The 21,444-nt window shown below is 56.2% G+C and overlaps 3 protein-coding genes across 11 annotated transcripts in view; 2 read left to right on the top strand and 1 right to left on the bottom strand.

The window, feature by feature from the left end:
• Positions 1-6,018, top strand: part of gpr179 (G protein-coupled receptor 179) — a 14,246-nt gene extending 8,228 nt beyond the window's left edge. Inside the window, exons 6-11 of one of the 5 annotated variants that reach the window (XR_015106904.1) lie at positions 878-1,316; positions 1,399-1,537; positions 1,614-1,716; positions 1,791-1,937; positions 2,242-5,819; positions 5,909-6,018. Coding sequence is in view for 2 of the 5 variants with exons in the window: in XM_086156519.1 (XP_086012645.1) it covers positions 878-1,316; positions 1,399-1,537; positions 1,614-1,716; positions 1,791-1,937; positions 2,242-5,451 (4,038 nt within the window). In the remaining 3 variants the exon portion in view is untranslated. Of the gene's footprint in view, positions 1-877; positions 1,317-1,398; positions 1,538-1,613; positions 1,717-1,790; positions 1,938-2,241; positions 5,821-5,908 lie in introns of those variants that run through there. The other 4 variants (XR_015106906.1, XR_015106905.1, XM_086156520.1 and 1 more) reach the window with 4 other exon arrangements.
• The window catches only part of mrpl45 (mitochondrial ribosomal protein L45), a 20,019-nt gene extending 10,693 nt beyond the window's left edge, over positions 1-9,326 (bottom strand). For 2 of the 5 annotated variants that reach the window (XR_015106907.1, XR_015106908.1), the window contains exons 1-7: positions 9,208-9,326; positions 8,607-8,802; positions 8,404-8,521; positions 8,226-8,324; positions 8,102-8,150; positions 6,582-6,980; positions 6,134-6,288 (exon numbers count right to left, since the gene is read on the bottom strand). Coding sequence is in view for 2 of the 5 variants with exons in the window: in XM_086156521.1 (XP_086012647.1) it covers positions 6,190-6,288; positions 6,582-6,980; positions 8,102-8,150; positions 8,226-8,324; positions 8,404-8,521; positions 8,607-8,802; positions 9,208-9,270 (1,023 nt within the window). In the remaining 3 variants the exon portion in view is untranslated. Of the gene's footprint in view, positions 1-5,968; positions 6,289-6,581; positions 6,981-8,101; positions 8,151-8,225; positions 8,325-8,403; positions 8,522-8,606; positions 8,803-9,207 lie in introns of those variants that run through there. The other 3 variants (XR_015106909.1, XM_086156522.1, XM_086156521.1) reach the window with 3 other exon arrangements.
• Positions 9,327-12,433: 3,107 nt separating this feature from the next.
• Positions 12,434-20,619, top strand: npepps (aminopeptidase puromycin sensitive). The gene is made up of 23 exons (XM_086156518.1): positions 12,434-12,748; positions 14,508-14,592; positions 14,679-14,756; positions 14,847-14,968; positions 15,549-15,656; positions 16,275-16,475; positions 16,556-16,652; positions 16,725-16,758; positions 17,499-17,613; positions 17,697-17,861; positions 17,940-18,044; positions 18,111-18,171; positions 18,246-18,355; positions 18,448-18,511; positions 18,601-18,740; positions 18,814-18,948; positions 19,029-19,248; positions 19,319-19,461; positions 19,538-19,594; positions 19,682-19,789; positions 19,894-20,049; positions 20,129-20,176; positions 20,273-20,619. Exons 1-23 carry the CDS (start codon positions 12,452-12,454, stop codon positions 20,417-20,419), a joined length of 2,796 nt encoding a protein of 931 aa, XP_086012644.1. The 5' UTR covers positions 12,434-12,451; the 3' UTR covers positions 20,420-20,619.
• The last annotated feature ends 825 nt before the right edge of the window (positions 20,620-21,444 follow it).

Here is a 21,444-nt window from a genome sequence, read left to right as displayed (position 1 = left end):
TTGTTAGCTTGTTAGCAACACGCCGCACTAGCTTCAACGGCACTAGTAGACAAAGTCCGAATCCCGTGTTTTCCCCGCTACCAGGAAGTGGCTCACGAACGCGTTAGCAGGTGGCCACCTCGCAGCATCACGGAGAGCGACGCTACGCTAGCCGGCGATGTTAGCAATTTACAACGTTTAACATTAGTGAGGTCACGTCGACGGGGTTGCTGTCACGATGCAGGCGCCCGAGGCGGCCCGCCCTGCAGCGCGGCAAGCCAGCCGGAGTCTACGTCTACCGAAGAACCTAGCGGCTAGCTTAAAAATGCTAACGCTCGAAAAGCAAATTCCCCTTCTGAAACTCTTCGGCTGTTCAAATCCGCTCACATTCATAGCGGCGAGCTAGCGTTGCACTTGGCCCCGCCCGCCGCAGAGTAGCGTTGCTTTGACCAATCGGATCGCCCGCGAAAGGCCACAATCTGGCCCTGAGTGCAAGCCGGGCGTTTCAGCTGATTAAAAGCGCCGCGCCGCGCCGCTCGGCGCGCATTGTTCCGCCGTTTATCCCCCGTGAGTGGTCTGGAACACAATGGCGCGCCTGCACTCACGTTCGGGGCTTTAGCTGATGCTCTTATCCCGACACTGGATGTCACGGCGGAATGAGCTTTAATTCCTGGATTACCGTCATCCCCTCCGTAGCCGCGAGGCGCGGCGGCGACGGGGGCGCGGTTAAGTCGACGTAAATGGGGAAAAGAAGATGACTCCACGCGAAAACGAGCAACGGCGTTACTTAAAAGTGAAAGGCTCAAAGGTCTCCAAAGAGTTTTGACCTTGTAGTGTTAATGCCTCAGGGTGATTTCGCTAGGCTACATTTGACCTCGCCGCCCTCCTGCCCCCGCAGGTGTTCATTCTGTACTTCAGGCCGAGCACCTTCAGGTGCATCCTTCTCCGCTGGGTCCGGATGCTGGGCTTCTCCATCGTCTACGGCACCGTCACGCTGAAGATGTACAGGTACCTCCCAGCTTCTGGGAACATCGCGGAAATTGGACCGGCTCTTGGCGTACGGGGACCTCGCATTAACATACCCTCGCCTCCGCTCAGGGTGCTGAAGGTCTTCCTCTCGCGTACGGCTCAGAGGGTTCCCTACATGTCCAGCCTCCACCTGCTGAGGATCCTGGGAGTGATGCTGATGACGGTCAGCTGGTTCCTGTGCGCCTGGACGGTGGGCGTCTTGCAGAACCGCGACCGCAACATCCCGGTGTTCATCACGGGCGCCACCTCGGACGGCCAGGGGTTCAACCTGTGCTACCTGGACCGCTGGGACTACATGATGGCCGTGGGTGAGTGACAGAACCTTTGCGGCCTACAGATTCACCGACTCTTTCGGGTAACCGGACGAGCGTCCTCCTCCTTGCGTCCCAGCGGAGCTTCTGTTCCTGTGCTGGGGCAGCTCCTTGTGGACCGCCGTCAGGCCCGTCCCCTCGGCCTTCCACGAGCCCCGCTACATGGGCATCGCCATCCACAACGAGCTGCTTCTCTCCTCCGTCTTCCACTTGTTCCGGTAAACGCCGCCCGACCGACGTCCGTACGAATCGGGATCCGGGGAGGGACTGATCTTGCGCCTCCCCCTTTTGCAGGTTCACCTTCCCTTCCCTTCACCCCGACTGGATGCTGCTGCTTTCCTTCGCGCACACCCACGTGACCATCACCGTGACGCTGGCCCTGCTCTTCATCCCCAAGGTAACGGACGGCGCGCCGAAACGGCGACCGCAAGTGTTTCGTCTTCGTAAAACCGCGCCGCTTGTGTGTCCCAGTTCCTGTACGTGTCCAAGCCCGGGAGGGAGGAGATCGCGGCGGAGGTGTACGAAGACGAGGTGGACCTGCGTCGCTCCTGCTCGTACCTCAACAACAGCTTTCACTCGGCGTGGAGCGAGCGCAGCGTGGACCCCGATGACTTCCGGGTAAACTCCTACGTCCCCTTACGGCGATGCTACCCCGAGTACCGGGCGGAGGCGGAGATCCGCTTAAAATCGGGGCCGTGAAAGCGGCGTAACCTAAGGCTCGGTTTAGCGGAGCTTAAACGCGTCGTAATGTCCATCGTAAATTCGAAGATCCCTCGGGCGGACCTTCCCGTTTCCTTCCCCGACCCCTCGACTTTGCTCGGCTGCGAGAGAAATCCGTCTTGTACCTTTCCTCTGACGCATTGTCCATGTCTTTCCCCCCCCCCCCTCGCACCTCATCCGCTCCCTCGTCCTGGTGCCGCAGGACGAGCTGAAGAGATTGTATGCCCAGTTAGAAGTCAACAAGACCAAGAAGATGAGCGCCAACAACCCCCACCTGTCAAAGAAGCGAAGTTCCCGATGCGCTTTGGGGAGGTCCATTATCAGGCGCATCGCCGAGTTCCCGGAGTCCGTGAGCCGCCAGTGCAGCCGCGAGGACAAGGACGGATCCTTCCGCAGCAGAAGCGGGACTCAGTCGGGGTCTTTTAGGAGGACCCCGGACTCGGCTAGCATCAGCTACAGGAGTTCGATCAAGTCCCGTTCGCCGTCCGTGCACAAGTCGCAAAGCGATCACCACTACTTGAGAGAACGGGACCCTTCCCTGCGCGACTCCTTGATGGAGGCCAACGCCGTGAAGAGATGCTCCCAGAGGTCCGTGACCGACTCCTTGGACATCCCGCTGGGAGTCTGCAAGTCGGCCAGCGCCCAAAACCTGACCATCGACACCAACCTCTTGCATCCCGATCACACCAAGCTCCACAAGTCCTGGAGTCTCACCTCCACCACGGGCCACTCGGTGGAGAACATACCCAAGGTGAGCAGGTCCAGCACCGTGCTGACCAGGTCCAGGCAGAGCGTCTCCATTAGCGACCAGACCAGGAGCGCCCTCCAGTCCGAGTCCTACGACAAGGCGGAGGTCTGTCCTTGGGAGGTGGAGCAGGAACAATCGGGGGACAAGAGCCAGAAGCGCGTCACCTACGCCTCGTCCGAGGACGGCAAAGAACCGCAGAGTCCGTCCTGCCCGCTCGTGTGCCCGTGGGACCATTTGCCGGCCGTGGAAAAGACTCCCTCGGTTGAACAAGCCGTCCGGGCGGAACCGGCATCTCCAAAACCGCTGCTTTCCGTGTCGGCGAGCGCGCCGGCGTCTCCCAGACCGCAATTCGCCAAGGATCAGCGTGTCTTCTCTTTCAGAAACACCACCACGAAATGGCTCTCCGTCAAGGCGTTCATGACCTCCGTGGATTCCGGCACCAAGATCGGCGCCGACGGCAACCTCAACGCGGATGATTCCTGCTCTCAAATAAGTCAGGAAAGCGCCTCGACGACACCCAGGTCGGGGGTGTCCAGCAGACACCCGAGCATCGAAAAGAGGAGGATGCAGAAAAGGAGCGTAACGTCGACCGACGGGAAACCCTGCCTGGTGAAGCAGAACGCTATCCGCATGTCCTCGGGCGACTCCTCCGACAGGAGCCCGAGAAGGCTCGTCGTGGTGAAATCCGCCGTCTACCCCGCGGACCCGGACGACGGGCAAAGAGACGGCGCTTGCGACAACGTCTTCCTGTCGAGGCAGAACAGCAAGCGCAGCAGCATTAGCTCCTGGGATACGGCCAGCTCTTCCAGGACGCCTTCCACCCACCGGAAGGGGAGTAACAGGATCACACCCGTTCGCAACGTCTCCCACGCGGATATCTGTCCGTGGGAGGGCGCCTCGCAACAGGCGGAGGCGCCGAAGAAGCAGCAGAGCGTGAAAACAGAAGTCTGCCCTTGGGACTCACAGCCGTCCGAGAGGTCCAGTGTATGTCCTTGGGAGTCTCAGGATCACGGGGCGGTGAAGAGGCAAGAAAGCGAACGAGCCGACGTTTGTCCGTGGGAGTCCCAAGATGTTCCCGTTGCTCCCCGACCCGCGCCGTTCAAAGACTCCCGGTCCTTGAAACGGTCGCCCGACGTATGTCCCTGGGAGACGCCGGAGACGCCCGTTCCTACCATAGTACAGGACAGCAAATATGCAAACGTTTGCCCGTGGGACAGTCGAGACGCTAGCGCCGAGTGCGAGAAGCTGAATCCTCCGGAGACCAAAGGGTCGCTGACGGTACCCTTGCAACAGGAGGCCACCAAGCACGCCGTCTACCCCGGCGCGTCGAAACAAATCAAAGAGCAACTTCAACAAGCGGGTTCCCCCGCTCTGCAGACGCCCAGGACAGCACAGAGTTGTCCCTGGGATTTTCCCGAGCCCCCAGAGATAGTCGACGACGTCTGCGCTTTGGAGGACGGCAAGACGGAGGCGACGCGCCCGAGCTTACCTTCACCGATTATGGTGAAGGCAGACGTTTGTCCGTGGGAGACGGGACATCGGGATAAAGGAGAAGTCCCTCGACAAGGACACGTACCTCTGGAAGGTGGACCCGAGCAGATAAAGGGTTCGGACGACAGGGTAAACATATGCCCCTGGGAGACTGAGCCGAACGTAGCGACCGAGACGTTTTCCCGAGGATCGGGGAGACCGGAGGAGGTTTGTCTCTGGGGAACCGGTGAATCGGAAACCACCAAAACAGCGACGGGTCACGTAAAAGAAGATACCGCTCGGGGAAACGTCGGTCTCTGGGAGACAGAGGCAACGGGGGCTGAGAAGATACTGGTGTCCGACCTATCGGGGAAGCTACAAACCAGGGTCAATTCCAGAGATAACGTCTGTCCCTGGGAGACAGAAGCCCCCAAAATTCTGGAAAAGCAAGAGAGCGGTCGTACAAATGTTTGTCCCTGGGAGACCGAGGAACCGAAGGTTTTGGTGAAGCAGGACAGCGCAAGGGCAGATGTTTGTCCATGGGAGGCCGAAGGGCCAAAGGTTTTGGTGAAGCAGGATAGCAGTCGGACTGATGTTTGTCCCTGGGAGACCGAGGAACCGAAGGTTTTGGTGAAGCAGGACAGTAGTCGGACAGATGTTTGTCCCTGGGAGACCGAGGAACCGAAGGCTTTGGTGAAGCAGGACAGCGCAAGGGCAGATGTTTGTCCCTGGGAGGCCGAAGAGCCAAAGCTTTTGGTGAAGCAGGACAGTCCAAGGGCAGATCTCTGTCCATGGGAGGCTGAGGAACCGGGAGCGGTGAAAAAGCAGGACGGCGCCGGCGGAGAGGTTTGTCCCTGGGAAGCCGAAGAGCCGCAATCGCCCGACGAGAACATGGCCATCGTACCGAGCGCCGCCGGAGACGGCGAGGCAGAGAACAAGAGGCCCGGCAGCTCGGAGGAGGCCCCGTACGAGACGACGACGGCGGCGGAAAACGAGGACGAGTTGAAAGCGGGGATGGCGTTGAGCCGGCGTGACGCTCTGTGCCCCTGGGAAATGGCGAGAAGCAGATCCGGATCCTTCACGGACAACAACTCAGACGTGTTCACCTGGGAGCCGGAGAACATCCCAGAGGAGGACGAAGAGGACGACGCCGAGTGCGCTGCCGAGGCGCTCATATTCCCACCCGACTTGTGACCTCGAACCCGGCCGGCTTCCACTCTGAACCCCTCCTGTGGCTCAATCATGGTGAGCTGAACCTCCTCTGCCAGATGGGCTAGACATGTATGCTTGGCTCAACATGTATGCTTGGCTCAACATGTATGCTTGGCTCTGGAAAGGTCAGATGGTGCCACCTTTGCCGGAGGCCCGGGGAACAACACGCTATCAGCCGCTCCGAAGGGGAACCCCTTTTCTTCTGCACCTCCCGCCCGCTTCCGATTCAAATTGCGTCCTCGTCGGTATCTGGAGCAAGTTTACGGGCCGACGCCACAGGGGTTCTTACGTCTATGCATCGAAAGGCCCGAACAGTGACTTCGCCGACGTCCCAATCATGTCCCAGTTTGGTGAGCGTTCTCGCATGTTTGTGTCTTTTGTTTTTTTTTCTCCCCCCCCCCCCAAGTAAGTCCTGTAACTTGTCCTGGTGTTCTTAAAGGAAAGAAAAATAAGAAACCACCTCCCCCTGACCTGCGCCGAGAAGAAACCGGAGAGGAACTTGCGATAAGACGGGACTTTATTTTTGTATTCCCTCCCCGCTCGAGAGGCAAAGTTTATTAAACGGGGCAGAAATAAAACTCTCTTTCCCGGAAGCCGCACCGAGCGCGTGCAGAAGCGCCCGCCGCTTCGTCGGAAGCCGGTTTCCCGCCGAAAGCCGACTTACTGCCGTCCGGCGGCGTCCTCCTCCGCCTGGGCGGGCCGGCGGCGCCCCCCGGTGGCCTATTTGTACCACTGCACCGCCTCCGGCTCGGGGACTCGATGGCCGAGGGCGTCGAATTCCTCGCCGGGCTTCAGGTCGGGGCCGGGAATCCGAACCGTCTGCGGGACAATTCAAGAAAAACGAATAACATGTCGGTCAATTTGTGTGTCGAATTAAATCTCCCCCTTAAATGAATCGAAACGCTGTCAATCCGTTCCGGCGCCGTGGTTTTGTGAAGAAAAATGTACTTTATAAAAACGACAAATACTGTGTTACAAAACTTATAAAGCATAATAAAAGATGTATGGAAATAAACTGGTTTTGTGAAGCGTGTTTACCCGGATGATTAGACGCGGCTACATTTAGCTACAATGCTAAATGTAGCTTTGCTACTTTTAGCATCTAAATTCACCTTAATAACGGGGTCCTTGGCAGGAGCCCACGACGGCACGATCTTCCCGTGGAGCCGCCAGCGGCCGTAGGGGTTGACGAGGTGCCGCTCGACGACCAGGTACTCCAGGACGTCCTTGGGCCGCTCCTCGCCGCCCAGCATCAGCCTCCCGAAGCGGTCGTAGATGGCGAGCATCTGCGGGGGACGGGACCGACCCGGAAGATTGAAAATCTTCGTTCCTCGGCGCGTTTCGCCGACGAGATCCGTTACCTGTCTGGAGTGCACGCGCACCGTCACCTGGCCGTACACGTTGCCCTTGGTAACCATGTCGGGGCAGCGGGCGTGCACCACCCTGGGCGGCTCCAGGGACTCCAGAAGCTTCCAGCGGATGGTCTTGTAGCGGTTCCCCCTGGTCATCTCCTGCGCGCAGCACAGGGGAGGTGAGACGATGCTAGTGGTGTAAATCATGTAAATCATGACGATTCGATCCGTTTGGTTTTTTTTTTTTAACCGTTTCAAATTTTGAATAAATCAACGGAAGCTGTAATATCATATATTTGATTTCAGAAAGATATATTGAAGAGCCTTTCTTTAGCCTTACATGAAAAAAAGAACTTAACAATATCAGTGCAATGGCCACAAAAGTGCAAACAAAATAAATATAAAAAATAAAACATAGGCCTATGCTTCCTTTACTAGAAAATATAAATAAAATACTCCACAGTCAGTGCAATGAGCCAGAATGTGCACTAGCAGTAAAAAGTAGGCCTATACTTCCTTCGATATAAAATAAAAATGCATAGGTTCTGTAGATATACACTGCTCAAAAAAATAAAGGGAACACTTAAAAAACACATCCTAGATCTAAATGAATGAAATATTCTTATGTAATACTTTGCTCTTTACACAGCTGAATGTGCTGACAACAAAATCACACAAAAATGATCGATGGAAATCAATCGTATCAACCCATGGAGGTCTGGATTAGGAATCACACTCCAAATTAAAGTGTAAAAACAAACTCCAGGCTGATCCAACTTTGATGTAATGTCCTTAAAACAAGTCCAAATGAATCTGTGTTGCTTCCTGAGTGGACACTATGATTTCACACAAGTGGGATTGACTTGGAGTTACATTGTGTTGTTCAAGTGTTCCCTTTATTTTTTTGAGCGGTATACTTAAGGGGTGTAACAAAAAAAATACTGATATGTTTTTGGCCCTTTTCGAACTGCTCGGTAACTTTTGTGGGAAAAACGTACTCAGCTGTGCTTTTTCTAAACATTCGCCTTCAACAACACCACGCCGTCTTAAGCTAACTTCAATTCCACATTCTTTCCATATCGCCACATCCTTTACCGATTCTTTCCCGTTTTTGCGGAAGCCGAAATACTTCCACACGAACGATTTCAAACCTACAGGAGTGTGTAAGTCCGTGTCCTTCTCAGCCATATCGATGTCCGCCTCCCGAAATTTTTTACACCGCTAGATGATGCGTGACAGAAATAAAAACAAGATGTCGCGCTCGTGCGTGGAGAACTTACAGGATAACACCTCTCCGTCACCAAGGAGTGCAGCTTGTCTCTGTTGAAGCTGCGGAGCGGAAAGCGGAGACGGTTAATCCAGGTGTGTGCGCGTTCGTTTTCCGAACATCTCGCCGTTTCCGACCTCGTCAGCGCGTCGTGGGCGTCCACGAAGATCTCCTGAGCTCGCTCGGCGAATTCCCTCGTCTTAAAGTCGGGGTCGTGCTCTTTAATCTTGCGGATCCTGCGGAAAGAGGATGTTTTAGGAGGGACGGCGCCGCGGAAACGGACGATCGGACAAAGAGGAAGGAGAGGAGTCTCACGCCAGCTGGGTGGAGGCGCTCTGACGCATCTGCTCCGTCCGCTGCTTCAAACCCTCTCTGGACAGGGTGGAGAGACGAGCGTCGCCCTCGGGAGGAACGTAGGGGTCAAAGATCCCCGCTGGAGAAAAGATCGCAAACAGATTTTAGGGTTAGGATCATCTCAGGGGAGGGGGAACCTCAGGATTCCCACGTGTCGGACCGACCGGTGCAGGAGATGTTGATGGGCCTCTCGAAGTACTGCTGCCTGAACACGATGCCCGCTGCCCGGGCCTTGGCCTCGGGGTTCTCCTGCTTCTTGCCCTTGATCCCCACCACCGGAGGGACGAAGTACCGCTTCTTGGTTCGGACGGGGAGGAGGAGCGGGACGGGCGGTGTCGCGTCCGGCGACGTCTCTGCTGGCTGAGGAAAATGATGTAGGTCATTAGAAGCTATGTTTATCATCAACGTGTTGTGTTAATACTGGATAATAATGACTGTATGCTAAGTAAGATCCGCGTAGCATCGCATTTCCTCTTTAGCTTTGCAGTCATTGCCCGAGTAATATTCCAGGCTTCTATTGATTTACAGTTTGTAGAAATACGGGGTTTATTTTGACACATTACATTGTGCCACTGGCTATTTTGTCCGTGTTTTAAAGTGACCGCCTCCATCCTCAGGTGTTAGCAGCTAGCATTAGCCGAGCTAGCTCCGGTCCGGACTACCGGTCATGTGACGCCTCCTTGACGATGAAAATAAACCCTGGCTTCTCAGACAAACACCGTATCTGAGTAACAACCAGCGACGTGTAATCCTAAGTCTAAACACCTTTAAATTGCTGCATGTCGCTCGCTGAAGAGCCACCAGGGTCCTCCTCAGGGGCATCGCCATCTTGCCGGCCCCTACCGGAACAAGAACAAATCTACTTCCGGTAGGCGCTTTCAAAATAAAAGCATACAGGACGACCTCCGCGATGCCGCATCACTGCCGCCGTCAGGTGGTCATTTCCAGCCCGGCCTGTCCTCCAGCCGCCCTCCACCAGACACATCTTCCAATTCTAATTCACTTTTAATCCCCGGAGCTACCATTCACCTCTCTCTCGCAGCGTCGCCATGTTTTTTTTCTGTGTAATCATTCTACGCAAACGAAACAGGACAGGCAAATATGCTGTTTGGTGTGTGCCTCATGTGCGCTGCAGTCAAGTCCTTGAAATGCACATATGTTTTCCTCCAAAAAATCAGAATACATTCACATAATATGCACATGTATACATGTTAAATCCTGGAGACAATGTTTGTGAGCCCTTGGCTTTGAGAGTCATGTCATTTCTCTGTCTGCAGTGCATTGGAGAGGAAGGACTTCCAATTATTATACAAAGTGAAACTCAAACTGCGTTAAAAACATTGTTCAAAATACAAACACAAAGCAATTAAATGCTGGAAACATTCATAAATACCCATGAATGTGCGTGCATTCAACCCTTATTGTTTCTTTTTAAGAAGAAAGCTAGCTGTGGGCTATTCCTAAGGCATATCTATTCACTGATACAAACAATATTTTTCTTAAGATTCAAGATGTGGTATTGTTGTATACACAGCATGTTATCTTGTAGTTTGACCGAGTTATGTATTTGTAAACAAATGTTCTGCGTACACTCTCTTATTTTTTAGATATTGTTTCTGTTGATATTTCTGCTAGATTTTCCTTGACTTGTTCTCTGCTCTCTACAGATCGCAATATCATTTGCGAACATAATGGTCCATGGAGATTCCTGTTTAACCTCATCTGTCAGCCTGTCCATCACCACTGCTAACAAGGAGTCTCACCTCCACCTTGCACTTCTCTGTTACCCCTACAGCACACCGCACCACTGTCTCACAGCGAGCATACATGTCCTGCACCAGTCCAACATATTTCTCTGCCACTCCAGATGTCCTCATACAATACCAGAGCTCCTCTCTTGGCACCCTGTCATATGCTTTTTCTAGGTCTACAAAAACACAATGCAGCTCCCTCTGGCCTTCTCTGTACTTTTCTATTAGCATTCTCAACGCAAATACTGCATCTGTAGTACTCTTCCTAGGCATGAAGCCATACTGCTGTTCACAAATGCTGACTTCTGCTCTCAGTCTAGTTTCCACTACTACTACTAGTTTCAACTTTATTCCTTTACAGTTGCCACAATTCTGCACATTCCTCTTATTCTTAAAAATGGGCACCATCACACTTCATCTCCATTCTTCTGGCATCTTCTTCCTGTTGAATAATCTAGCCAGAAACTCCAGACACTTCCACACCTCCACAGGTATATCATCAGGACCCACTGCCTTTCCACTCTTCATCCTCTTCAATGCCTTCCTCACTTCACTTTTACTAATTTGTGCTACTTTGTGGTCTACAATAGTCCCCTCTTCTACCCTTGCCTCTCTTTCATTTTCCACATTCATCAGCTCTTCAAAGTACTCTTTCCATCTTCCCATCACTCTTCTAGCATCTATCAATACATTTCCCTGTCTATTCTTAATCACCCGGACCTGTTGTACATCCTTTCCATCTTTATCTCTCTGTTTCGCCAACCTGTATAGATCATTCTCACCCTCCTTACTATCCAACTGAGCATACAAGTCATCGTACGCCCTTTGTTTTGCCTTTGCTACCTCTATCTTTACCTGACGTTGTATCTACCCGTACTCCTGTCTGTTCTCTTCAGTCCTCTCAGTATCCCACTTCTTCTTCGCTAACCGCTTTCTCTGTATACACTCCTGCACTTCCTCATTCCACCACTAAGTCTCCTTATCTACTTTCCTTCCAAATGACACACCAAGTACTCTTCTACCTGTCTCCCTGATAACACTAGCTGTTGTTGTCCAATCATCTGGAAGCTCACCCTGACCACCCAGACCCTTTCTCAACTCCTCCCTGAAAACCATGCAACACTCCTCCCTTTTCCGCTTCCACCACTTTGTCCTCTGCTCTGCCTTTGTCCTCTTCATCTTCCTTGTGACCAGAGTCATCCTACAAACCACCATCCTATGCTGTCTGGCTACACTCTCACCTACAACTACTTTGCAGTCACTGATCTCTTTCAGGTGACCTCGTCTATACAAGATGTAGTCTACCTGCGTGCTCCTACCTCCGCTCTTATAAGTTACCCTATGTTCCTGTTTTTTCTGGAAAAAGGTGTTCACTACAGCCATTTCCATCCTTTTTGCGAAATCTACAACCATATGTCCCTCTGCGTTCGTATCCTGGATATCAAACCTGCCCATCAATACTTCAATGACATATTTCACATTTGCGTGCTCTCCGACTTCAAAGATACAAACTGTATAAACACGCTTTGCATGTATAATATCAAAATCAATCTTAAAACAAAGACTATATCCACACAGAAAAGAAGGGTCACAAGTGGAAAGAATAAAACAGATAGATAGATAGATAGATAGATAGATAGATAGATAGATAGATAGATAGATAGATAGATAGATAGATAGATAGATAGATAGATAGATAGATAGATAGATGTGCTTCATTGATTCCCTAATTGGTAAATGATGGGGCAGCAACACTAAAAAAGGCAGAGGATAAACAAAGAAACAGTGTATTTCTCAATTACACAATAAATATAATCGTAATCAATTATACAATATAGGAAGGAAAACACTTGAAATGAAATATTCACTAGGTCCTTTGGCGGAATCATGAGTGTTAATTAAAGTGAATATATTACATGTTTTTTTTTTTTGTTTGTTTTTTTCATAAAATGCTGTCCTGATTGATTTTTTTTTAGTTATTCTATTAGCTAGATAATGGATAGCGTTTGTTTATGTTCATGACTCATTTAAATTGCTCCGAGTTGGAGTCTGCGCAGTGAGGCGAAGCGGCGGTGTGTGTGTGTGTGTGTGTGTGTGTGTGTGTGTGTGTGTGTGTGTGTGTGTGTGTGTGTGCGGGCACGTCGGTCACGTGGCAACGACGTAAGCGACGTGATGACGTCGACGCTCGTTGCCTTCAGTTGTTTGGGCGACGCGAGCGGAGAGGATCGTCGCTGGCAGCGCGGAGAGGGTTTCGGTTGATGTTCCTCCTCCTGGCCCGCAGGGTTCCGCTGTCACTCGCCCGCTCGGCCGCCGCCTGCCGCCCGCCAGCAGCACCGCCGACCGCCCGTTCCCCCGTGCACCGCGCCCGCGTACCCCCCAGGCGGCCACACACACACGGCGTCGTGAGAGCAGCCGGCCAAAACACAGGAACCATGCCCGAGAGGAGGCCATTCGTACGGTTACCAACTGACGTCTACCCCGTCAACTACGGCTTGTGTCTGAAGCCCGACCTGATCGACTTCACCTTCGAGGGCAAGCTGGAGGCGGCGGTGGAGGTAGGTCGGTGCCCGGCGGCAGCCGCCCCGTCACCCGCACGGCGTCCTCGGCAGAGATTTTGTTATGTAATCCGGCCAGCTACCGCTCGCCAGCTGCTAGCCGCCGATAACGGCCAGTCGCTCGCCGCTAGCCCAGCTGTCGTAGCCTAGCTAGCGCCGCTCGGCAACCGTTAGCCCGGATGGGGGACGGCGGTGCGCGTACACGGGCTAGCGCTAGCCGCTCCCGGAGAGCCGGGCGGAGCCGAGCCGGAGGGCGGGGCGGGGAGGGGAGGGTGGGGCGGGGGTTGAAGCGGGGCCCGGTTCCTTCGCCGCCGTGCGAAGCTAACCGACCTCCCCCGGGCGGGAGTGCGGCAGACTTGCACTCTCATGATAGCTTAGCACCGTGTGCCTAGCCCGCTAAACGCCGACGCGCGTCCACGGGACCGACCGGTGCTAACGGCCGGGCTCGGCGGCGGGGGGCCGGGGGACGGGACGGGGGCGCGGCGGCTGTCAGGCACAACCGGCCGCCCGCCCGCCGGGGCGAGGCTGCCCTCCGCGACCGAGCTAGCCGCGCCGTTGTCGGCTAGGTCCTGGCGACGATCCTCCTCCCCCCCGGTCGCCGGAGTGAGACGCTATTCCGGAGGAAATGAGGAGGAAAAAGTGGGTAAAAGTGTCCGGCGGCCTGCTATCGCCGGCGCTGTGGTTAAAAGTTAAACGCACCAATGCTTCATGAATATCCGTGAATGGATCATTTATTGTGTTTCCGAATGGAGGAGAAGATCTACTCCTGCAGACCCGGAGCTTCATGCAGATCCAGCAGAACCAGGACTTGTTGGGGGGCACATGTGGAGTTGCGGCCTTGACCTCCTGCAGGCTCTGGGATGGAAAAGATAAGGACGTGCAGCCCTGGGCTTCTTTCTGCAAACCCGCTCCCGTGTAGCGTGTGGGTTCGGAACAGGTTTGTGCTGGTGCACGTTTCCTCCATGGAGGCGCCCAGACACCTGTCGGCGGAGCGTCCCCCCGCCACCTGTCGCCGCTCGTAAACCCATCGCCGGGCGGTCGCTCGCTCGCTCGCGCGTCAGCAAAGACGTACGAGGCCGCTGACGTTGGCCTCGTGGAGCTCCGTAGGACGGCGTCCTCTCGTGGCACCCTTCCGAGAGCGCCGGCCCTCACGGGAGCGCCGTCCGTGTTGTGAAACGCAACAATCGCAAAGCCCGTGTTTGGTGTGGATGTGAATGTGCAGCTGTGACGGCGAGTTCCCCGACACGCGGACGTGTCGCCATCCTGGGTTTGTGTTTCCACATCCGGGGCCGTTGCGGTAATTTCCTTCCGCCCGCCCGCGTCTCGTTCCCGCAGCCGACTTCCCCGCCAGCAGCTGCCCAACGCCACCTTCCAGGAGGTTTCGGTTTTGTCCTGGAAACAACACCCCGCCTCCGGCAGCTTCGGTCTTCTGTCGCGTCTCCACGCGGGGCTCTCAGGGAGCGCCTGTCCGTTCGCTTTCGGAAAGGAAAGATCCGGACGTTTGACACGTGTTGATTTGTCTCGACTGACCCTGAACGCGCCGGCCGTGGTCTGAACACTGCCAGCGGTTTCATGAAACCACACGCGCTCTTGTCAGAGGTTTCAGTCGTTCGACGTGTTTTGTCCCGCCTGACCCTGAACACACCACTTATTGTCAGCTAAATGAAACGCTCACACACACACACACACACACACTCTCCCCTGTGTTTTCAGGAGACACACGTCTGTGTGACCTCTTCTGTTTGCCGTCTCTTTCCAGGTGACACAAGCGACGAACCAGATCGTGATGAACTGCGCCGACATCGACATCATCACCGCCTCGTTCGTGCCGCAGGGAGGAGAAGGTGAGCGCCGGCCGCTTCTCCGCCGCGCCGATAAAAATCTCCAAGCTTCCGTCTCCTGATGTTTATCTCGCCCGCCCCGCTTGCAGAAATAAACGCCACGGGATTCAACTATCAAAACGAAGACGAGAAAGTCACCCTGTCGTTTCCCAGCTCGCTACAGACAGGTAAGGAGGGGAGGGCGCCGGGCGCGCCGCGTTCAGGCGCCGCTCCTCGCCGCCGCTGAACGAGCTCTGCCTCCCTCCCTCCCCCCCCAGGCTCCGGCATGTTGAAGATAGACTTTGTGGGGGAGCTGAACGACAAAATGAAGGGATTCTACAGAAGTAAATACACGACGGCCGCCGGGGAGGCCCGCTACGCCGCCGTCACGCAGTTCGAGGTGAGCCGGCCGCCGCGCTCGTCTAAGAGGAGGTCTGTTTTCCAGAACCTTCTTCTGGAAGTCTTCCCGCCTCGCCGCGTTTTCAGTGCGGCTCGGGCTCGTTCGAAGCGCCTCTGACAAAACCTCATCGGACGCACGTCCACCCTCGCCTGCCCCGCACGCCGTGGTGCTCACCCGGTGGGTTCCCAGCACACCCAGCGTGTGTGCTCCTGTGTGTGTGTGTGTGTGTGTGTGTGTGTGTGTGTGTGTGCAGAAAGTGAGATGAAAAGCCAAAAAAAGAAAAAAAAAAAAACCCCTCCGTCTCTCAGGTGCATGAAATTAAGGGCAGAAACGAGGTAAGAAAAACCCCCTCGGTGTCTTTAGAAGGCGGGGACTCAGTTCAGCCGCCGCCAGGGGGCTTGACCTTTGACCTCCGGTCCCCAAAGCCCCGGATGTCCGGTGGTCAGTGTTTCTGGAAAATGAAATCCGAGGACCAGAAGAGACGTGGCGGATGTGTGTGTGTGTGTGCGTGTGTGCGTGTGTGTGTGTGTGTGTGATGACGGAGCGTGAACTCCAGTTGACCCCCCTCCCTTCCGTCCAGGCCACGGACGCCCGCAGAGCCTTCCCCTGCTGGGACGAGCCGGCGATAAAAGCCACGTTTGACATCACTCTGATCGTCCCCAAGGACAGAGTCGCCTTGTCAAATATGGTATGTGCCCCCCCTACACACACACACACACACACACACACACACAGAGTCAGACCCAAGACCGCCTGAGTCACACTCTACTGTCATGTTTCTACTATGTCTCTTATATAACAAAATGCATGTGCGCGCGCGCACACACACACACACACACACACACACACAAAACACGCGGCTCACCTTATGCCACATTTACATGTTGGCGCTGTCCTCGTGCGCCGCGGGCCCACACACACTGTCTCATAAAATATCACCCGGGTGAGATTGTTTCTGACACACACACACACACACACACACGACAGAGTTTGTCCAGTCGGATTTTAAACACTGGAGGGAACTGTCGTCGTGGTGACGATATTTGAAAGACACGGATTGATTTATCGATCGGCGTTCGGTGTGAAGAGGCGGGGTGTGTTGCCGCGGAGACGGTCGCGCCGATTGGAAATAAGAGCTGTGTGTGTGTGTGTGTGTCCGGCAGACAGGAAGTGGCGCTCAAAATAAAAGTCCACAGATTGCAGCTGATTGGCCGATGTGTGTGTGGATCTTCTTGAAGACTTGTTGTTGCGGTGCCGTGGAGGTTCCGCAGACCGGGTTCCTGATCCGATTCTCTCGCCCCCCCAGAATGTCGTGGACCGCAAGCCGTACCCGGAGGACGAGAACCTGCTGGAGGTGAAGTTCGGCACCACGCCCATCATGTCCACCTACCTCGTGGCGTTTGTCATCGGCGAATACGACTACGTGGAGAGCCAGTCGTCGGACGGCGTGATGGTCCGCGTGTACACGCCGGTGGGGAAGGCGGAGCAGGGGAAGTTCGCGCTGGAGGTGAGCGCCGCCCCCGGAGGCGTCCTCGGCGGCGCCGCGCTCACCGCCCTCACGGCGCCGCCTCTTCTGTGTCTTAACAGGTCGCGACCAAGACCCTGCCGTTCTACAAAGACTACTTCAGCGTCCCGTACCCGCTGCCCAAGATCGATCTCATAGCCATCGCCGATTTCGCCGCCGGTCAGTGTTCGCCCTCCGCTCGCGGCCGCTCTCGGCCGCCCGACGACTCACCCGCTGTTTCCCTCCGTCCAGGTGCCATGGAGAACTGGGGCCTCGTCACCTACAGGTACGCTGGGCCTCCTCCGCGCCGGCGGGACGGCTCCGAACGCCGCGGAGCCCGCAAACATTTACCTTCCGAGTGACATTTACTTCCAGGTTCGGAGGGTTTTTTTTTTTTTTTTTTTTTTCTTCCCCTCCCCTCCTCGGTCCCTCGATCGCTCGCCGTCTCGTCCAACGGGAACCTGGACCGGAGTCGCGGCTTTTCTCTGAGGTCTCCTGGATTCAAACGCCGGATTCCCGCGTCCTCCATGACATCGTCACCTCCCGCTCAGCGGTGATGTCATAAAGCAGCGCGGTGACGTCGCCGTTTCGCCCCCTCCTGGCGCTCCTCCCTGGTCGTCCCTCCGGCGGAAGCTTGTTTGGCCAACGGCTCGCCCGCTATCGCGCCGCCATCGCGGCCCCCCTTCTTCCTCCGCCGTTGCTTCAGCCGTTCTGCTCCATCAAGCTGCTCTCCAGCCTTTTATCGCAGGACGCAGTTTGTTTCCTGCTTTTTTTTTTTTTTTTTTTTTTTCTCCTCCCCTCTCTGGCGTCGGCCCAGTTTCCTGTTCCGCCGTCTCTGCGGCCTCGGCGTCCACGGCGGGCTCCTTCCCCGCTCCGCCTTTGAGCGGAGAGAAAAATGCGAGCCGTGCGCGGCGGACGGCGAACTCGGCAGACTCGGACGAGCCGCCGCCTACGACCGTCTGGCGGGTCAGCGGTCGCCGCGGCAACGGCGAGACGTTTGACCCCCGTGTCGGTGTGTCTCGGCAGGGAGACGGCGCTGCTGATCGACCCCAAGAACTCCTGCTCGTCCTCCAGGCAGTGGGTGGCGCTGGTGGTGGGCCACGAGCTCGCCCACCAGTGGTTCGGCAACTTGGTCACCATGGTAACCAGCCCGAGCTCCCATCTGGTCCGTTCATCTCATCGCGGAGAAGCAATGTGTGTGTGTGTGTGTGTGTGTGTTTGCAGGAGTGGTGGACCCACCTGTGGCTGAACGAGGGCTTCGCCTCCTGGATCGAGTACCTCTGCGTGGACCACTGCTTCCCCGAGTACGACATCTGGACCCAGTTTGTCTCGGCCGACTACACGCGCGCCCTGGACCTGGACGCCCTGGACAGCAGCCACCCCATCGAGGTGTGTGTGTGTGTGTACAGATGTGTGTGTGTGTGTGTGTGTGCGCGCTCGCTGACGGCTCCCCGTCTTCCTGGGCAGGTGAACGTAGGCCACCCGTCGGAGGTGGACGAAATCTTCGACGCCATCTCCTACAGCAAAGGCGCGTCGGTGATCCGCATGTTGCACAACTACATAGGAGACGAGGTAGGTAACCGTGGCGATGGCGGCGGCGCCGGCCTCCTGGTGGTGACCTCCCCCTTTCCTTCGCAGGACTTCAGGAAAGGGATGAACGCCTACCTGCTGAAGTTCCAACATAAAAACGCGTCGACAGGTAACCCCCTCGCCGGGTCCGGGGCGGGTTCTCCCTCCCGGACCCTGACGCTCTGCCTCCGCCGGTCTCCGCAGAGGACCTCTGGGACTGTCTGGAACAGGCCAGCGGGAAGCCCATCGCCGCGGTGATGGACTCGTGGACGAAGCAGATGGGCTTCCCCATCATCGTGGTGGAGCAGGAGCAGGTCGGCCGGCCGTCCGTTTCGAGCGCGTTGTGTTGCGCGGACCCGCGGGTCGACCCGCGCCCTGATCGGCTGCTTTGTCCGCTGCCTTCCAGCAAGGTGACGACCGGATCCTGAAGATCTCTCAGAAGAAGTTCTGCGCCAGCGGACCCCATAACGGTGAGAAGGCCGCCCGTCCCGTCCGGGTCGGCGTCCGGCTCCGACTGACGGGCGCTTCCTTCCTTCCTTCCTTCCTTCGCCGCCCCCAGGAGACGACTGTCCCAGCTGGATGGTTCCCATCAGCATCTGCACCAGCGAGGACCCCAAATGCACCAAGCTGAAGGTTCTGATGGACCGACCCGAGACCACCATCACGCTGAGCGGCGTCATCCCGGAGCAGTGGATCAAGGTGAGCGGCTTTCGGGGGGGACGGGAGGCGACGCTCCCGACGGGCTTCCTGACGGCGCCGCGTGTCGCCGCAGATCAACCCGGGCACGGTGGGCTTCTACCGGATCCAGTACAGCTCCTCCATGCTGGCCAGCCTGCTGCCCGGCATCCGGGACCTCAGCCTGCAGCCCGTGGACCGGCTGGGCCTCCAGAACGACCTCTTCTCCCTGGTAGGCCCCGCCTCCCGCAGAGGCCCCGCCTCCCGCCGAGGCCCCGCCTCCCGCTGAGCGCCTCTCCGCTCCGCCCGCAGTCTCGAGCCGGGATGATCAGCACGGTGGAGGTGCTGAAGCTGATGGAGGCCTTCGTGAACGAGCCCAACTACACGGTGTGGAGCGACCTCAGCTGCAACCTGGGCGTCCTGTCCTCGCTGCTGTCCCACACCGACTTCCACGAGGAGATCCAGGAGTTCATCCGGGACCTCTTCACCCCCATCGGCCAGGAGCTGGGCTGGGACAGCAAGCCGGGCGAAGGTGAGACGGATCCCCGCCGGCGGAGGGTTCCTCCTCGCCGCCCGGCTCCTCAACCTCGCCGTCCCCGCAGGTCACCTGGACGCGCTGCTGCGGGGGCTGGTCCTGGGGAAGCTGGGCAAGGCGGGACACAAGCCCACGCTGGAGGAGGCCCGCAGGAGGTTCAAGGACCACGTGGAGGGCAAGCAGGTGCTGCCGGCGGACCTCCGGAGCCCGGTACGCATCGGCCTTCGAGCCAACGGCTCTCCCGCCGCAAGCGTGTGTGTGTTTTCACCGCGCGGTGTCCCCGCAGGTGTACCTGACGGTCCTGAAGCACGGAGACAGCGCCACCCTGGACACCATGATGAAGGTGAGGGCCTCGATCGGACGGACGGCGTCCCGAGTCGAGGAGCGCGCCGAGATTGAACGGCGCCGTCTCCGCTCTTGCGTCCCTCAGCTTCACAAGCAGGCCGACATGCAGGAGGAGAAGAACCGCATCGAGCGAGTGCTGGGCGCCATCTCCGCCCCCGACCTCATCCAGAAGGTCCTGACCTTCGCCCTCTCGGTGCGTGCGGACGCCTCGGAGCCGTCTCTCCCGCTCCCGGAAGAACCTCGTGCGGACGCCGTTCCGGACGCCGACCGCTAACCCCCGGTGATCTGCCCCCGCAGGAGGAGGTGCGTCCCCAGGACACGGTGTCGGTGATCGGCGGCGTGGCCGGCAGCAGTAAACAGGGCCGTAAAGCCGCCTGGAAGTTCGTCAAGGACAACTGGGAGGAGCTCTACAACCGCTACCAGGGCGGCTTCCTCATATCCCGGCTCATCAAGGTAACCCGCGCGTCCCTCCCGCTCCGGGGCTTCTCGCCGAGCGTCTCGCACAAATGACCGAGCTCCGTTTCCTCGCCAGCTCACGGTCGATGGATTCGCGATCGACAAAATGGCCGCCGAAGTCAAGGTGAGTTCGACGTCGGACGCGGACGTTCGGGACGAGACCGGGCTCCATCAACCCCCCGCTTTTCTTTTTTTTTTTTTTTTTTTCCCCCACCCGCAGAGCTTCTTCGAGAGTCACCCGGCGCCGGCGGCCGAGCGCACCGTGCAGCAGTGCTGCGAGAACATCCTCCTCAACGCCGCCTGGCTGAAGCGCGACGCCGACGACATCCACCATTATCTACTGCAGCGCAAGGCGCCCCCCGTCTGAGCCGACGCCTCTTCCAGCCCCCCCCTCCCGCCCCGCCCCCCCCACGCCCCCCAAACCCCGACCCCGCCGGAGCGAGAGCGCCGAGAGGACTTACTGACGGTTTCACCTCGACGGGAACTCCGAGACCAAGCCAAGAATTTACCGGCAGCGCGTCGGAGAAAGAAGAAAACAAACAAACAAAAAAAAAACAAACAAACAAACGCAGAGACTTCTCTCTCCACATTAACCGAGCAGATCCATCTCTAGTCAGACCAGGAATGTAGTTCCCCCTCCATCCCGCCCCTCCGGACCAGACGGAGAGGCTCCATCGCCCCCCCGCCCACCCCCTCCCGAGAGCTAGCGCAGGCTAGCGGAGAAAACTGTGAACCCCCGCCTCCCTCTGTATGCATGAAGTGTGATCTATCAGCTGCTTTGATTTGCCCCCCCGCCCTCCTTACGGGGGTTGTGATTGGCTGAGAGCAGCCCCCTTGCCCCGCCCCTTGCCCCGCCCCCCCCCCCCCGGGGGCAGAAAGGTTAACCAGAGTAGTGTGTTGTAGTCGCCAACAGCACTGATTCTCCATCGCTAATAAACGGTTAGACGAGGCAGGCAGCGTTAGCATGGTACTACATCGTAACTGTATAATGCAAACATGTTTTCTTTTTGTTCTTTTTTTTTTTTTTTTTTTTTTTTTTTTTTGCTGATGATGTTCCTTTTGAAAAATTTCAATCAAGAAATGGTGATCATCGCCCCCCCTCCCCTCCCCTCCCCAGCCACCCACCACCCGAAATAATCATCGAGATCTTTTCAGTTTGTATAGTTTGACTTCTCAGCAAGCATTTTAAAACACCTGTTTCTGTTTCTGCCTGGAAGAAATGAAAATATTGGCGTGTTTTTATAAGACATCAGATGCAGTGATTTATTTAAATGTCGAGATAATCTTATATTCTGAGGATAGAGAGAGAGAGAGAGAGAGAGAGAGAGAGAGGGGTTTAAAAAAAAAAAAAAAAGAAGAAAAAAAAACAAAAAAAACAGAAGAAACACTACT

Source organism: Fistularia commersonii, chromosome 12 (genome assembly GCF_037954325.1).
Source record: "Fistularia commersonii isolate RoL2024-O1a breed Wild chromosome 12, RoL_Fcom_v1.0, whole genome shotgun sequence".
Lineage (NCBI taxonomy): Eukaryota > Metazoa > Chordata > Actinopteri > Syngnathiformes > Fistulariidae > Fistularia > Fistularia commersonii.
The sequence above is the reverse complement of the archived record's forward strand: the minus strand, read 5'-3'. Positions and strand labels throughout refer to the sequence as shown.